The sequence below is a fragment of the Adiantum capillus-veneris genome, chromosome 22, assembly GCF_014529385.1.
Source record: "Adiantum capillus-veneris isolate H3 chromosome 22, ASM1452938v2, whole genome shotgun sequence".
NCBI classification, from domain to species: Eukaryota; Viridiplantae; Streptophyta; class Polypodiopsida; order Polypodiales; family Pteridaceae; genus Adiantum; species Adiantum capillus-veneris.
In genome coordinates, this window is record NC_140952.1 from 9,220,274 (window position 1) to 9,237,900 (window position 17,627).

General features: G+C 39.5%; 2 protein-coding genes across 2 annotated transcripts; both read left to right on the forward strand.

Moving 5' to 3' along the window:
* Positions 1 to 910: 910 nt before the first annotated feature.
* On the forward strand, positions 911 to 4,140 carry LOC147428891 (purple acid phosphatase 2-like). The gene is made up of 8 exons (XM_086494923.1): positions 911 to 1,222; positions 2,030 to 2,233; positions 2,351 to 2,462; positions 2,533 to 2,756; positions 2,839 to 2,977; positions 3,067 to 3,287; positions 3,373 to 3,494; positions 3,615 to 4,140. Exons 1-8 carry the CDS (start codon positions 1,007 to 1,009, stop codon positions 3,802 to 3,804), a joined length of 1,428 nt encoding a protein of 475 aa, XP_086351049.1. The 5' UTR covers positions 911 to 1,006; the 3' UTR covers positions 3,805 to 4,140.
* Positions 4,141 to 8,953: 4,813 nt separating this feature from the next.
* On the forward strand, positions 8,954 to 10,186 carry LOC147428892 (uncharacterized). Its single transcript, XM_086495753.1, has one exon. The coding sequence runs from the start codon at positions 9,623 to 9,625 to the stop codon at positions 9,926 to 9,928; it is 306 nt and encodes a 101-aa protein (XP_086351879.1). The 5' UTR covers positions 8,954 to 9,622; the 3' UTR covers positions 9,929 to 10,186.
* Positions 10,187 to 17,627: the final 7,441 nt, after the last annotated feature.

Consider the following 17,627-nt stretch of genomic DNA (forward strand, 5'->3'; position numbering starts at 1 on the left):
AGGCCATTGAATGTTACACACTATGCTTTGAAAGGGTTTGCACATGTATTATGAAATGAGCCGCAACATTCAAAATGTGATTGTCTCTCCAAGATTCTTTTCACCACGGATACTCTGAATGTTACTAGCCCTTGAGTGGTTGTAGCTGTCAAAACAGTCTGGCAGTGATCCACTGTTTTGTATCCGCTGGCAGAGGTGCTAGTGTGAATGACAGAGAGCCAAAAAACGAAGATGGATGAAAGAGATTACATGCAGTTTGAACATGCCCTTAAAAGTAGGACTAGGGATGTAGTTTGTCGTCGCGTCTCAGAGAATTTCGCTCTTGGGGTGGGGTTCCTCTCACATGAACAACTATTGCTCTCAGGTTACATGTGCGCAAGACGAGTCTAGAGGCAAGACGTAGGGCTCAAAGGGGATCCATGGCCTAAATTTGGAGGGGGGAGGCGGCTTTAATCTTTGTTGTCGGATCATCCGGTGAACTAGGGGTGAACTAAGGGTGAACTAGGGGTGGGTAAAGTAGGGCGTGATTGTGTGCCATGCCAACATGGGCAACGACGTACGCTAGCGTGGTAGTAGGGCATTCGTGTGACAACCGAAAGGTCTTGGGTTCGACCCACACCCCCACGAGGAGGGTGAACTAGGGGCACCACTTTTGCCCCAAGTTCACCCCTAGTCCACCATGCGATCGGACGGCTGAGATCAAAACCGCTTCGTGCCCCCAAATTTGAGCCATAGATTCCCCCTGGCTAACCCCGCACGAGACCGACCCTGCTGTAATTTCCATGCGTTTGAACTTTCCAGGCATCTTACTAAAATTAAAGAGATCCGTTTCCGTAGGAATATCCCTGAGCTTTCAACTTTGTCAAGCGCGCGCGCTTTTCTTTTTGGATCCGCTATTTCAGCCAGGATATATGCCAGAAGTTCTTTGCGTCTCTCTCTCTCTCTCTCCGGGTTTTTGGGCATGGTTTACAACCTCTTGGCGAATTAAAGTGAAGCTTGGCGTATCATGGCAAGATGCAGCGCCGCTGTTGCTGCTTCCTTTGTGGTGTCGACGTTGCTGTTGATTTGGAGCTGCTGGCATATCCACACCTCCTCAGGCGCTCCATGGGCGATTAGCGGCAGCCATACCAGCCTCTATGTTCGTTCTCTCGAGGCCTCTGTCGACATGCCACTGGACGCTGATGTCTTCCAAGTCCCTCCTGGCTTCAATGCCCCTCAGCAGGTGCCCTTCTCTTCTCTGCTTGCTTTTGTTGTCTCTCTGACCTTTCACAGGAAGAGTTAAAGTCCATCTCCAATTTAATTTTTTCCATGGAGTAAATCTTGATATTAGCTTTGATACATTGAGCTTCATCTTTACAGTGGAAGACAATTTCTAGTATGAGCAGATAAAGGATGTTTAATAAAGGCTAGCTTTGATAAGCAGGGCATGTATGTATGCAAGAAATGGGGCAGTTGGTAAGCTTTAAGGCCCCTTGTTTGACGCAGATGATGGAGTAAAATCTGTGTGTGCCCGGTCTTTTGCCCAGATACCCTGTGTTCAAGAATGGGAAGACTCAATTACTAGACTGTCAATGTTTATGACTTAGCTTGTTACCTGCCAGGGTTTCTGATTGTGTGCTAGTATAATCCTTGCTAATCAAATTCTTTCCAAACCTCCCATAAGTTATGGCTCTCACTATAGGAGAGGAGCGAGAAATGTTTATAAAATAAGACCGGAATGGTGCAAATTTACAAGGAACTTCTACACAGTGGGTTGAATTCCTTTGAAACTTCAACCAACTGATGGGGCATCCGATAGTCATGCCAGTTCCAACATCACCATACATTTCAAGCATAGACAACAAGTATCAGTCATAGCCATAGCGCTTTTGAGGCTTGCTGTGCTTCATACGTTTCAGTCTTGAGTGAGAATGGCTATAAGCATGTTGAATGTGGTGCTCCAGTAAAGACATATGAGACTCTGATAAGTCTCCGCAGTTCAGCTTTGTGTATTTTTTTGACTCTTCTCATGACTCGTTTTGGCTAAAAGGTACATATCACACAAGGCGACTATTTCGGCAAAGCAGTAATTGTCTCATGGATAACACCTTATGAAGTTGAATCTCCAAACGTTTACTATGGTACAGACAAAGAGAATTATTCCTTAACAGCAATGGCAGAGTTGACAACAACATACACAGCTTATAACTATACTTCTGGTTTTATACATCATTGCACGCTAGATAATCTAGAGGTATACTACTTATGTGAGTTCTGCCAAAGCAGCTTGTGCCTCTTTAATTTGCTGGTCTTGAAGAATGAGGCAACAGAGACTTATGATTCTTATTGACTGGATGGAGTATGCAACCAGTATAATACAACATATTATTACAAGCTTGGAGAGGGAAATGTAATGCGCGAGTTTTCATTCACCACGCCTCCGGAATGTGGGCCTGACATGCCCTACACTTTTGGATTGATAGGTGGGTTGCCATTTATAAGGGGATCTGATTTCATGGATAAAACATTTTTTGATGCATTACTTCTTTCCAGGTGATCTTGGACAGACAGCCGACTCCAACGCTACGGTGGAGCATTATGTACAGAGTAAAGGCCAAACCGTTCTTCTTGTTGGTGACTGTTCTTATGCGGATAAGTATCCATTTTACGACAATAATAGATGGGATACATGGGGACGTTTCATTGAGCGTAGTGCTGCCTACCAGCCATGGCTTTGGACTCCTGGCAATCATGATATTGAATCTGGTCCAACCTTTGTGAGCGAAAACTTTCCCCATCACTTGTGCAATTCCGTTGTTCATGGGTTTTCAATGTTAACTGGAACTATGTGTTGTGCAGGGAGAATTCAACGAGTTTAAGTCTTACATGCATCGATTACAGACTCCTTACATGGCATCGCAAAGTACGTCTCCCCTTTGGTATGCAATTCAGAGGGGCCCAGCTTACATCATCTCTCTGTCTTCATACTCCTCGTTTGGTGAGGATAGTACTCTAGGCTTGTTCTACTTGTTGATTGCCTGCGTCAGCGTGTCTTAGCTCTTACTTGTGCTACTTGCAAGTATGCAGTAACATATAGTCCTCAGTACCAATGGCTCAAAGCAGAGTTATTGAAAGTTGATCGAACAAAGACTCCCTGGCTAATCGTCATGATGCATGTACCATTGTACAACAGCAACTGTCACCATTATCTTGAAGGGGAAGCAATGAGGAGCGTCTTTGAAGCCTGGTTTGTAGAGTACAAGGTTGATATTGTCTTTGCTGGTCATGTACATGCCTATGAGCGATCGGTACGTTGTTGTGTTTGAAGGTTGCTGCATTTTTTATTGGACTTAGCCATTTTCAACTTCTGTTTGATATCTGGTGGAACTACAGCATCCCGTGTCAAACGTCCTTTTCAATTTAACAAACGATGCCTGCCAACCCATTTTCAATGAAGATGCGCCTACTTATGTTGTCATTGGAGACGGAGGCAATGTAGAGGGCTTGGCTGTACCGTAAGTACCTTTCCAGCCTTCTGGATGCACATGATGTGGTTTTATGTTGAGTAAAATGTATAGCTGTATGGAAAACTCATGAGTCGTGTTTGTTTTTTGCTTTTTTTCGTTTCCTTTTAGTTATATGGAGCCACAGCCAGAATACTCTGCATTCCGGGAAGCTAGCTTTGGGCATGGGTTACTTGATATAATGAATCGTACTCATGCCCTATTTTCGTGGCACCGTAATCAAGATGGGTTATCAGTGGTGGCTGATTCTGCTTGGCTCAATAACCAATATTGGAAGTCAAGCAGCAGGATGCAAATATGAGGCTTGTCATGGGAGTTTTGTCCGGGGCTCTTGGAGCTTGGCTTGTGTATGCCTGCTTGTGACCTGAATGGGCATTGTTGTATTCAACATGGCTCTGAGGTGAGTGATTATGGATATCACTCCTTGGTATATGTATTTAACATTTATTGGTTACGACAGAATGCCCTTTCAAATGGTAACCGCTATCCAGAATTCAGAAGATGTAGCTGAAACAACTGAGACAGTCAGTAGAGACAATCGATTGCTATGTATTTATTATTGATTGGTCCTGCAGGAATAAGACATCAAAGTTTCTGCAGGTTTTTGTTAACAGTCTTTTGCAATCATAATTACCTACAAGAGAGCATGAGATTGGTGCACAATAGGAGATTTCCGACGTGAATGGAAGCTCCTCAAGGGAAGCTGGATCAGACGCATGCTTTTCTGACTTTTGGGGGTACCCTCTGTGAAAAATACATTCAGGGGCAAACTTGAAATTCTCCCTGTTTTCAGGTCAAAATTTGAAGATTTTGCCGGTATTTGCACTAAAACTTGTGTAAATCTCCCGGTTTTCTTGAAGGCAAGCTCAAATTCTAACCGGGATTTTACGATTTCAGAGATTCGAATCCACCTCCTAGGCTTTTGCAGCACGCCGGCCTAACGACACAAGGCCCCATTTTTAGTATTATAATGTGAATTTTGTCGGACAGAAGCAACCAAGACAGAAAAAGTAAACGCAGACACCTTTGGGTAAACTCGCACCATGTGCGTGTGGTTCTTCGCCCTTGATCCCATGACGGGGTCTTCATTAAAGAACCCATGGGATTTAGGTAAACAACCCCCTCCCCCTCCCCTCTCCGGGCACGTGCCAAAAGATATATAATTAAAACCAAATTGCGATCCACCCTCTTTTAAGATTTTTGAGATTTGCCTTTTGGGGTTGATACCTCGATTCTTGGCTTTCTTTGCAAAGCTCAGGCAAGAAAACTTTTTTGTTCCTCCTTTGTTGTCCTTAATCATGGCAAAGTGGTGGTCCTTCATAGTGCGTTTAAGCGACCCTTCAATAGCTATAAACGTAATGGCAAAGAGCCCGCTATACCTCAATCGATCGCCAATTTATATACTTCCATGGGACCCCTCATTTGAATATCCTGAATCCTTCAAGAATATGTGCCCAGTATGTTGTTGATTATGTGAACTTTCCATTATGGCCCTATAGGACAATCTCAAAGATCTTGCAAGTACTCATGGAACCCCGATGTTTGTACCGTATAGAGTAGAAAACTCGAAAATGTGTCAAATAAAGTATGCATATGTTGGGAAAGCGTAAGCCTCCTATGGAGAGTAAGGTAGTGAATGTTGGGTCAAAAGTGATCACACCCCCAAGTTTGACACAAATTTTGGAGCTTTTTCTTCAAATGCAATGATTTGGCACTTGTTATATTTGAAGCATGAAAGTGGGTGGCAAGTCTTGTGGCAAAAACTAGTATGTCATGATTACTCTGTAGGAAATAGTTAAGTAGTTCAATTCAATTTATAGGCATTCCTAAATTAGATTTAGTTCAATTTAGTGCAACAACATCTCTCTATGATAGGTTGTTCCTCCATTACTACATTGCTAACTATAAGGCCACACTTGACATAACATTAAACCAAGGCATTGCCAATAAGGGGCAACACCAACTGTTCTATTTTTAGAACCTTCATACACGTAGCTTAGCCTTTTCAATCATGTGTCTCTCACATTACATGCAGAAAGGAGATCATCTGTAGAGGCTTCCTAGGGTTGCATTTGTTCAAAGCATATAATTGCTTCCATAATTGTCCATGCTCTATATATGCTACCACTAATGTACACAATGAGGCGACATTTTGGACTTGTAAGTGATCATTGATTTAAAAATGGCTTTGCATTTTGTCATAGTAACCTTACAGTTTTATGCTTACAAAATGGGCACATGGATTCCTTGTTACAACTTTCTAGTGATATATGATCCACTATACATATGTACAATATAGTGCATCCTCAAACTTAATTAGCATATTTCAATTTTATGTCATATTACAGTGTCAATGTACATGGGTTTTTGTAAAATAATGTTCTTTCAACCTAACCTTTTAAGAATCTCCTCAAAAAGACACTTTTGAGAAAATGAGTGTGCATGATTGAAGATTAAAATTGTTCCACACCATGTCATGACATTTTGTAAGGATTCACATATTAGTCATTGTTCAATATGCTACGTTCAACGGAAGCGTATTTGGTATTTGTATAGAGTCTATTCATTGTCCAAACCTCGCAAAATTGAAGAAATTGACAGTTAGTAGATGTCAATAGTAATAGAAGTTCGCTAACATGGGGATGTAGGTACATTAGGGTGTACATATTATTGGCCATTGTTAGTACTAAACCCTACCTTGTATGCTTATTCATTTCATAATGAAAACGATTCAAGCATGTCAACCACTCATTTCTAATTTGGGTATCCATGCAACCAATGCGACGGACTCTCTCTCTCTCTCTCTCTCTCTCTCTCTCTCTCTCTCTCTCTCTCTCTCTCGCAAGACATTTCAAAGTTTACCGCATTATCCACACACAAGGAAATCTCCTAGACAACCCCAACTCTCTACTTGGACACTCTGGAATTCTCCACACGCAATCAGACACTCTACTGAATCTCTACTTGGACACTCTACCTGGAGAGCTATAGACATGCGTTTTTGAAAGGTAAGCTTTTTGAAGCTTATTTACACCGTTGAATGCATTGTTTGTATTTAAGTGTGTAGAGTATGTTTGCATGCACCATTGTGAATGTGTGTGTGTGTGTGTGTGTGTGTGTGTGTGTGTGTGCGTGCGCACACATGCACGCGCGCTTAATTCTCATGTAAGATGATGTCTCCAAAGGACATAAAAACAGGATGAGCCCAAGGGGCAATAAAAGTTTAAGTTCATCACTAAAGGGAACTATGTCTTTCTTCACCAGATTTACCTATCAAAAAGAAGTTCTCTTATTTTTCAACGATGAAGCGTGAATTTTGTTCAAAACTTCGTCTATGGCTGGCTAAAACATGGGGGTGTGCTGACAAGGTGAGTCGGTGAGGGTACCACATTAATGGGCTAAGAGAGGAATGGAAAGAGGAGTTCATAAACTTTCTACATGAAGATTTATCATATCAAAGTAGTGATCAACAATGAGGTGGGAGAAACCTTGGCTCATGCATTTTCTACTGTCAAGCATGGGGAGTACGTGGATTGGAGTGACTTTTCTGAGAAGCTATACACAAGAGTACATCAAACCCTAATTAGTAGCTTGAGTAAATAATTTGTAATTACTATGGGATTAATGAAAAAATTGAATGCAGGGTGTCATTAGTGAATTTACATGATGCTGCTACAATTGATGTTTGTAGATGGCCTTGGAATTGCAAAAATCCAACTAGTTGGGATTTCTTTCGCCTCATACATGGGCTCATGACAAGAACTACTCTCTCAAAATGAAAATGAAGTGCAAAACATAGGGTATGAGTGAAGACAGGGCACAACCCCAAGATCTAGCGTATAAATGTCAAAACCCAAGCCACAATATGCACATCTACAAAAGCAAGCATAAAAATTGAAAATAAGACCTTGCAAAGAGTTTGAGATAAGGGAAAAGGAAAAAGAGTGTAGCCTTACCTCCTAACTTCCACTTTGAGGGATTGTACCATGATTGGTTGCTCAATGGGTGCAGGTCGAAGAAAATGGACTTTGTTCAAGCTATCTTCGTTGTTGCGAAGGTAGATAGTTTGCTATGACATGACATGTACAATTTCCTTTTAGACTCCAATGAAAGGCGCATTTGCTAGCATCTCCTATTTACTTGTTCAGATATTGGAATGTCACAACCAATTTCCTTTTAGACTCCAATGAAAGGCGCATTTGCTAGCATCTCCTATTTACTTGTTCAGATATTGGAATGTCACAACCAATTGCTTTGAGGTCCTCGATGTTCCCTTGTTTCTATTCTTGCAGACGATTGAAAACCCTACATCCCTCCTCACCAGGCTTAGTTTCACTTAAAGTTTTTTCAATTTCAAGATTTTATTTCAATGTGTGTCTTGGAGCCCATGTGCTGATGTAGAGAGAGCTCTGTCTCCTTCGCCTCATCCATTTTCTAGGCTAGCAAATCAGGATTGAATTATAAGTACTACCAGTACAATATATACCACATTTAGTACAATAGGACCTTGTATTTTTGAAATATAATTATTGGCACTACCATATATACCACATTTAGTAAAATAGGACCTTGTTTACCATAGTGCACTTAGAGGCCTAAATTAGTGTGCAACCTAGTACTCTATAATATTATTGCTATACCCAATACTATTGTTATAGTGCATGTTGGACCTATTTTAGATAGTACTTACATTATCTTACTTTAGTATGTTATATAGTTCTCTTGAATAACAATACTATAGGGCATGTATAATAGTATTCATAGTATCCTTATGTAGTGTTTAGTATAGAATTATAAAGTAATGCAATAATGCATTGTAGATCTCATTTAGTATAGTACTGCAAGTGCACTATTCTAGTGTTAGGGTAGTACCATTCTAGTGTTTAGACCTCTTAGTATAGTATCCTTAACTCATTGTAGTACTTAGGAAGCACGTCAATGAATGGTACATCTCAATTAACAGTATACTACTCCAAGTAGACCATTTTATTGCATAGTACTTTGGAATATCAATGCTACAATGAACGACAATACTCATTGAAAAATGATCATTCCATAAATGATACATACTAATTAAAACTCTAATATAGCTACATATATTCCTAATAGACTTTTGTGGTTTCTAGTATACTATTTTGAAATAGTAATACTACAATGACTAGGCAGACCTCAGTAATGCTCAATATAGTTAGTAGAATTAGTATAGTACTCTTTGTATGTTACTCATAAAATGATCATTAAGTATAATAATCTTAGTATCTTGAGGTTGTGTTTAGTATAAGAACTAAAAAATAGAAATGGTACAATGCATGGTAGATCTGCTTTAGTATAGTCATGTTAGACTATTTTAGTATTTAATAAAGTACTCTATATAGCGTATTGTTTGTAGCTAATGATTTCACATCCATTTGTTTTTAAGTTCACTCTTGTAGATCTATAAATACATTTTTTGTGCTTTCTAGAATTTTCCACTCTCTTTGGTTACAGGGAAGCTATCCATTCTTGCAAAGAGAGCTTCTGTGGATTCTAGAGTGAAGAAAGCGAGCATAACTTCCTTCAATGGCTTGGAAACATACATGTTGAAGGATGTGAAGATCATTCCCTTAAAGGGTGTGTCCAAAGATGATTTGATGGAAGATGATGACACTTCATATGAGGAAGATGACACATTGAGGAAGGTGAAGTAGCAAAGCAAGGAGGTGAAATTGTCTATTGTGTTATCACATAACAGGAAGGTTGGTGCAAACACCAAGAGTACAGAGGATCAAAGAGCTATCAAGCATGCCACACCTTTGCCAAAAAAAAAAGTAATTGAGGAAAGCCAAGATTCATCATGCCAAAGGTCACCACAATTTATTGCTCCAATTCTTGTTACAAAGCATACAAGGGGCTAAGGTGAAGCGTAAGCTGAATGATCATATGAAGTCCCCAAAGCACTCATGAATTGAGAAACCACAGACTCCATCTTCTAGATGATTTTGTTAAAATAATGGAGTCGTAAGCTGAATGATCATATGAAGTCTTCAAAGCACTCATGAATTGAGAAACCAAAGACTCCATCTTGTAGATGATTTTGTTAAAATAATGGAGTCGTAGTTTATGTTAGTTTTTTAGAACTAATGGCTTTAGGCGAACATGAAGGTGAAGCCAAAGCGGTACAAATATTGAATAGTATCACGGTGTCAATGGAAGTTGCCAAAGTTGTAGATGAGGGTAGCAACCTGGCAAGGGAGGGGAAACACGTGCAGGACAAGGACTCCAACCAGGTTGAAATAATGGCAACTGAGGAGGGAGAAGATGTGACAAAGTTGGTTTCAACTATAGGGCAAGCAACAAAGGAGTTGGAGAAGAGCCACTTGCTACGTAGGCGGGTGAATGTGAAGGGCCTTCCAGGGAGGAGGGTAAAGCAAAAGTTCATGCAATAGAATGTAAGTAGACTGTAACTTACCAGAGGCAATGTAAAATTTGGAATTGGCTTGACATTGTTTATCGATGATGTCTTGGTTTTTGGTTGTATTGGTGCCTCTACCATTGTCATAGGAGAATCAAGCTTGGATGCTGTGGTGGATGATATTGTGAGAGAAATAGAGCATCATAAGATCATCTAAAGTGCACGATGACCTTCTCCTTAGTATCATGTTTTCCTTTCACCAAAAGAGTAGAGTAGCCAAGGTGGTGATAAGGAAAATGAAAAAGATGTAGACCCCATATTTGTATATGCAGCCAATTTTAATGAAGACTTTTTCTCCAATTTTTTCAATTTTCCATGTTCATATTTTATTAGTTTCATCGTGTTTATTAATCTACTACTCTTATGTGAGCAGGTATTGTATGTCAACCTCCACCAACTAGGCTCCTAATTCTAGACCTTAATGGAGTCTCATTGAAAAGATGGTTCTTCAAGTATACTCTCACTTTACACAAAACAAAATTGTATAGAATGGGAAACCATGTGGTTTCTTTACGACCTGATTGGCAAAAGTTCTTGAAGTAAGTTGGTAAAGAATTTTTATTGGGAACTTGGTTGTCACTGATGAATAAGAATGGGTCTCCCCTTGCTGACGTTATCAATAACGAAGCTCAAAAGAATGGTGTGCTATTGACTGGGAGTTTCACATGTTCCAGTCCATGTGTGTTCAATGGAGTGGTGTCCACCACCCAAAACGGCAGGACGAACTTCTACATCTAAAGCCATTTACTGCTCTAAATGATTTGGGGTACCCTTATGACCCTACGCGAACATTGTTGATGATTGACACTCCATAGAAGGGGTAGTTGAACCATTAGTTTACATGCATCTCATCTTTTTCATACAATGGAGACTCTAGCAATATGATTGGTTTAGGACCTGGGGAGCTCACTAAAGTATATATAACATAGCACGTGAGTTCAATAGAAGGGATTTGAATTTCTTGTAAATTTATAGAAACATGTGTACAAGAGGGGTAATTAAAATCCATTTTGGTGAATGCACACGATAGAAAATTTTACCTAGTGAACACCCCAAGGTTCAGGATGACAATGGTTGCAAAGGTACAATCCAAAACCCATGCAGGTCGTAAGAGATACTATCCTTTGGGGACTTGATTTGGAAGCACCCTGTTTTGCAATCCGTTATATCAAAAGTATTTGTAAAACCCTTGACTATTGCCTACAAAGGGTTCACCCCATGAATCTTGGACCTGCTGACAATGGTCCAAGATAGGCTCAAGGAAATGTTAGGAGTATCGAGCAAAAGGACAAACCATTGTGGTAGTTTCCACATAGAAGAGTATACACATCTTTTTGTAAAGCCCTATATACATATAATATAACACACTTTTTTGCAAATCCCTTTTTTGTATTCACATATAATGAAACACATCTCATTTTGGTTACAAGGTGAAATTTGCAAAAGAGAAAAAGTGACAATTTCTTATGTTTTACTCTCTACATGTTATGACGTGTAGGTTTGAAGTGTCGAGCAATTGTAAATGATTGATGATGCTTTGTAGATAGGACTTATCATATTGTGTACATTGTATATATTTGACTTGAGAAATTGACAATATATGTGATCAATTCACAAGAGAAGAGGACACTTGGTGCAATTGATGCGAAAAGATAATTAGGAAAACTACATTTCACATTGTACAAATAGGTAATACAAAATTGTTGGTTACAAATTGCTTGTTCCACATTCCAAATTTTGCTACTTCACTGATATTTTAGTTTCTACATTCTCAAGTTTTCAATTATTCTTGCATCTTCTTTGGGTGGAACACATTTTATTTATTATTTGTCCCTTCACTTTATATGCAGTCTAAGGCATTGGGAACATGATGTATATGACACTTGAAGGTAGAACAATGTCTTTGGGTCCCTCTTGTAGGAGAGTATAGCTCACTTTCCTTGATGGGATCTTTTGATAGTACACACCACTGATTACTTCCTCCCCAAAATAAAAAAGATTACCCCGGCCATCTTGTAATGGGGCAATCAGTTTATGCTTCAACTTGTCACACATTATCACATAGTATGGTACAATTTCTTCATTCCCCTCTTCTACACGGATTGCAAAATTGTCACCAGCCTCCAGAAGATAAACCAACAATGCATTGCATGGAAGACAACTTACTCTTGGTGCAAACTCTTAGTTGTGTTGCTTTGTCGTAATTGGTATGAGCTTCTTTAGTTGCCATGGTTAACTATACTTAAGATTTGTGCTTTGATCCCAGTCCTCATCATGAAAATTTCATAAAATCAAGAGAGAGACCTAAAGAGAACCTGTGTTGGGTATTTTTTGAAAAAACCATAAATTGAATGGATGTTTGTGCACCCTTTCCAGTGTTGCAATTTGTTTTTTGGTTCACATCTTTAGCCTTTACCAACACAAACCTCTTCCTTGCCTTATGAGTGCTAGTCAAGGATGATGCAAGATAGTCTGTAGCATCTTCTACATTTTGAAGCTTTGCTACATTCACCTTCAATTGCTTGGCTGTGGGTGTAGGCTTCACAACCACTCCAGCTCCATCATGCTCACCCTTTTGTGGTGTATTTCATGCATACTTGTGTCATGGTCAAATACCTACATGAGATAGCCATCAGGAAAGTCCTATCTTTAGAAATCCCCAACTATTACTAGACAAATAAATGAAAAAAAATTATCAATAGACAAAGAAATGAGCACACACAAACGTGCCTACATTAGGAAGAGGATGGGGTCTATGAGGACCTCTTTATTTTCCATGAGATTATAGAGGTGATTAACATTCTGACAAATAGGGGTATGCCATGTGTGTAAGAATGGTAGGTGTGTAAGAGAGGTGTAAGAGTGGTCAAAGCATGCACTTTTTCCCCCAAAAAGGGAGTGGAGAACTTTATGATTTTTGGCCCTCCATAACTCCTACATACAATCTTTGATTTGAGCGGAGATTATAGATTTTTTATCTAGACGCTAAGCTCTTTCCATAGATATTCTACATGATATGGTTTTTCTCGCTGGATTTTAAATTTCATTTTGGGGAGAAAATTTGAATTCAAATAAACTAGCCATTTTGCATGTTTGAATTCAAAAGATGTCCTTTGATTGCTTTCTTAATACTAGAGCTTTGACTCCCTTAAACTGCCAAATAAAGAGGCCCTCCTAGATCCCATTCTCTTCCTAATGATGAAATAAAAAGGCCACTTCACTTTCAACTTTGAGGTGGCTACACTAGGCCACACCCAATGCCTAGTAAAAAAATTTCCTACTCTCGTTAGATACTCATGGTGTAATAACAAGCACTGTTGAACAAGGTGTCATGTGTTTATCATTAGACATGATAAAAAATACACTCCTTTACCAATTCACCTTCTTCCTACCACTAGCATATATGCACAAGAATTGTATATTGTTCAATGTACCAATGAATTGACTATACCTCATTTTGTATTTGGAAAGTGTAATTCTCAGAAAAATCTAATACTAACACCACAACATTGTTTGGAAAGTTTGCCAAACGTTCTTTGAATTGTGAGTGTTGCCATTGGGCCCTAAAGTTGTGTGTTATGCATACCTTTAGGTGATGTTTAAACTACTAATGATGGAGCTTTCTCCTTATACAGCATGTCTCCTTATTCATATTCATATGTTCTCACATGTTGATTCTTTTCTTCTCTCCTCCATTTTTGGATGTCACCATCATGACATATTCATATGTTTTCCACTTGACTACACATGATTCACTCTGATCTAAGTCTCATGGACAAAAATTCATTGTGGATACACCACAATGCTTACATTTCCCTAGCAAGCAGGACTTCTCATTCCATTGGCATCCATCCTTCTTTGAACACACTATATATCTCCATACCTTCATTGCATGGCATGTTGTTTCCCATGTTGTCTGACATGACAATTTGAGGTATGCAATGCAAATCTCATTTTCTAATTTCCTATCATAAGAAACTCTATGTGTGTATGATAGATACAACAACAAATGTTCCTCTCCTTGACCTTCCTCACATAGTACGTCTTCAGCTTTTGAAATGGCCTTGATTCAATGACACATTCAATATGCTCCTCTTTGAATCTACCAACGAACTCTATCTTCACATAATCAACAAACATTACTTTATGAGGATTATTCATACTATGTGCAATACTAATATTGTTAGGTAAACCATATCTTCATCCAAGTATCCACTCTTGTGTGTGAAACCCCTCTTACAACTTGACACCCATGTGTAAGAAAGCCCATATATTTCATGCATGTGAGACACCTAAAAGCCTATGTGTCAGGTTGTGTTTCAAGAAGCTACATCCCTTTCTATGCCTATATAAGAGGCTCTTTATACATGAATTTAGATTTAGTAATATTAAGCATCCTTTTCATTATGAATGCATCATTTGTATATCCACCATAGCCTTACAAGTGGTATTAGAGCATAATGTAGGGATTACTTTAGCTATTATTAGGTTTTATTTTTAAGTAATAAAAACATATATTTATCATTGTAAATATTTGTTTATCTTTTAGGTGTCTCTCTATGCATGAATGGTAGGTGTAAGCAGCCCCATAAGCTAGGTGTAAAGGTTTTGTCTTCCTTCATTAAATGAAATAGGCCCAAGAATATTTAAATTTGAAATTTACTATTTTTGAAATATCAATTTAAGGCTCTCTATCTCCTCTTTTGCTCTCACAAAAATGGCTTTGATGAAAATTAGTAGCACCACTTGCTACGTAGCACCCTTTATGACCCTTCCTCATCAAACAGAGGCAAGACCTTGTGGGTGAGTGCATTCTAGCTTACTGTTAATTGGGTCCTACCCTTACTCCATCCATGGTAGCCATTAGCTTCACTCATTGTTCCGACTCTGCCTCAATGCCTCTCGACAACCAGCAGCGCTCCCTCTGCAATGCATGCTCCTCCTACTCTCCTTCATCCCGCAGTTTGAGTTTCTTACTTCCCTCTGCAAAATGAGCTTTCACGATGGCTTTGCAGTTAATAAGCTCTCCACATGAAGAAACAAACCCCTGCTTGTGTGAGTTGCACATGAGAAGTTCGAGAGGAAATAACCCTGGTGTCAAAGCAAGAAAATCGCTCTTCTGCTAGTAAGAGTTCTATCTTTGGTGCATCGCAAGATAAAATATCACTATTTCAAGAAATTTTTGCCCAGTGTGATTCCTCTTGCTCATTCTTTAGCTGCAACATCCATTTGGTCATATCTTTTGGGAGTGCTACCAACCTCCTATGCAGCAACCATGGTTAGTGCAGCAGTGAGTGTAGTCTTACCATGGTTGACATGGCCAATGGTGCCGATGTTCACATGGCCTACTCTTAGCACCAATGAAGTGCTCGTCAGTTTGGTCATGTCGTGGAAGTGGAGATGGACGAGATGGACCTGTTGGCAAGCTGAGACCCAGAGTTGCTCTTTGTGCCGGAGTGAGTACGCCAGCAAGCTCCCCCACCTGTTTTTTAAGAGCATGCTTTAATTCATCCTCCTCCCAAGTTCTGATGCTCTAACTGCAAACTCACATGATCAATAGCTCCCCATTTATCTCTCGAGTCCTCCCTGTGTCAATCAAGTGGAAGGCTTGCTATGCTCCCTTGTAAAAATATTGAAGCTATGCTTCTTGCTAACTTGGATTTTGGGCCAATTTTGTAAGCACAAATGGAGGGTCTCACTAATTGAGGTTTGCTAATAGGAATGCTTCTTTCAACCTACTTAAACAATCGGATGAGGGACTCTCTTATCCCCGACTTAGTCTTGCTTAAGCTTGGGCTAGGTTCCCACCTCAAGCTCAGCCCTAGCTTAACTAAGGTCAAAGGACTTTTACACTAACTACTGGAGGTATTGAATGAAGCTAGCCCTAAGGTCTTATGCTCCATTGGTTAGCCTTGCTCTTTGATAGACCATCTCTCATTTGGGCCCCTTTACCATTGGTCCCGTGTTGAGATAGATCTATAAGCACATGTCTATATCTTAACTCTTGTTCCCGTTTATTCTCCCACATTAAATGATTAGTTTAATATGAGAAAATCATTTGGGTTGGTTAGATATTAGATTTTATGACATTACCTCTCTCTTGAAATCATAGTCGTCCATCTCGACCATGAGGTAGAAGAGATAAAGCCTTTGTCATTAGTCAATCTTTCTTAGCGGGTAGAGGATCCCTTTTTACCCTACGACATCTTTCCAAGATGGATGACTAATCCATTTGGTGCTTGGGAGACATAGCTGCCACAAACATGTCTACTCTTTAGTCCATTTCATTCTCCCAAAGTAGAGTGACAAATTCTACTTGGTGTTTGAGAGACGTCGTCATCACAAACATGATGCTAAGCATGCATACTATTTAAATTTGTGCACAATTAAAAAGAGAACTAGTCTTATAAGACAAAAACATGGGTCATTGAAAAGAAATTTGTACATTTGCTTACTCTAATGTAGCATTGTAAGCATTGACAAGGTTCATACTATGCTTAAGTTGTATTCCTTGCATCCATCTAGCATCTTCAAAAGGATAATTTTTGAACTTAATAAGATACCGTCGGATAATCTTACTGTCTCGTAGTACCTTGTCTTCATGTCGAAGGATAGCTTCGGGTTGTCGCACCTCTTCTTGGTCTTCAACTTCGGGAGGGTCTTCAATAATTGGTTCATTTGGTGGCTCTCCTTTGTAGGGCTTTAGTAGGCTCACATGAAAAGCATTGTGTATGAGCCAATGGTTGGGCAACTTGAGGTGGTAGGCCGTCTCATTGATAGGCTTCAAAATTTGGAAAGGACCATAGTATCTTTTTGCTAGCTTAGCATAATACTTTTGTAGCCCGTAGAATATTTGCCCGTGGTTTTCCTCAATTGAGCCTTAGGAAATTGAAGCAAGACCCAATCATTTTCTTTGAACGTTAAGGCCCTTCTGTGCTTGTCAACAGCATCTTTTTGCCTTTGTTGAGAGATGGATATAGCCTCCTTAATCTTTTGAAAAGATTCATGTACGTCACGGCTATACTCATCGGCAGCGAAGATCTTCCCATGTACTTTGAGTAGCAAGGGAATGTTAGGTATTTCCTCAATGATCTCAAAAGGTGATTTTCCCATAGAAGTATGTACAGTATTACTGTAGGTATACTCTACAAGAGGTAAGTACTTTTCCCATTGTGAGCATTGATCTACTTCAGTAACATAAGTGTTGAGTAGATCAAGTATCGTAAGATAGGCTATCTCACTTTGGCCATCCGATTGTGGGTGATAGGCCGAAGAGAAATTCAATCTTGTTTCTAGATTTTCAAAGAGATCTTTCCAAAAATTACTAGTCATTCTAGGATCTCTATCTGACACGTGGATGTTGGTGATCCATGGTGTTTGAAAATCTGAGATATGAAGAGAGTTGCCATTTGGTGTGCCTTAATAGTCTTTTGAACAGGAATAAAGTGTGCTTGCTTGCTAAACATGTCGACTATTGTCCATATTCCCGTATTCCCATGGATAGACTTGGGCAATCCAAAGATGAAATCCATGGATATACTCTCCCATGGTGAATTTGGGATAGACAATGGCTGGAGCAATCCCGGTTGCTTCCCTCTATCATACTTGGTCTTTTGGCACACTACACATTTTGAAACATACTCTTGTATGTCCACTTTCACGGTAGGACAATA

What these genes read in the sequence shown, in the direction of transcription:
- LOC147428892 (XM_086495753.1), top strand. Translation starts at nt 9,623, where the DNA reads ATGGCTTTAGGCGAACATGAAGGTGAAGCCAAAGCGGTACAAATATTG.
- LOC147428891 (XM_086494923.1), top strand. Translation starts at nt 1,007, where the DNA reads ATGGCAAGATGCAGCGCCGCTGTTGCTGCTTCCTTTGTGGTGTCGACG. An exon ending in TACATGCCTATGAGCGATCG is followed by an intron (nt 3,288 to 3,372) that starts GTACGTTGTTGT and finishes GTGGAACTACAG; the next exon opens with CATCCCGTGTCAAACGTCCT. An exon ending in GTAGAGGGCTTGGCTGTACC is followed by an intron (nt 3,495 to 3,614) that starts GTAAGTACCTTT and finishes GTTTCCTTTTAG; the next exon opens with TTATATGGAGCCACAGCCAG.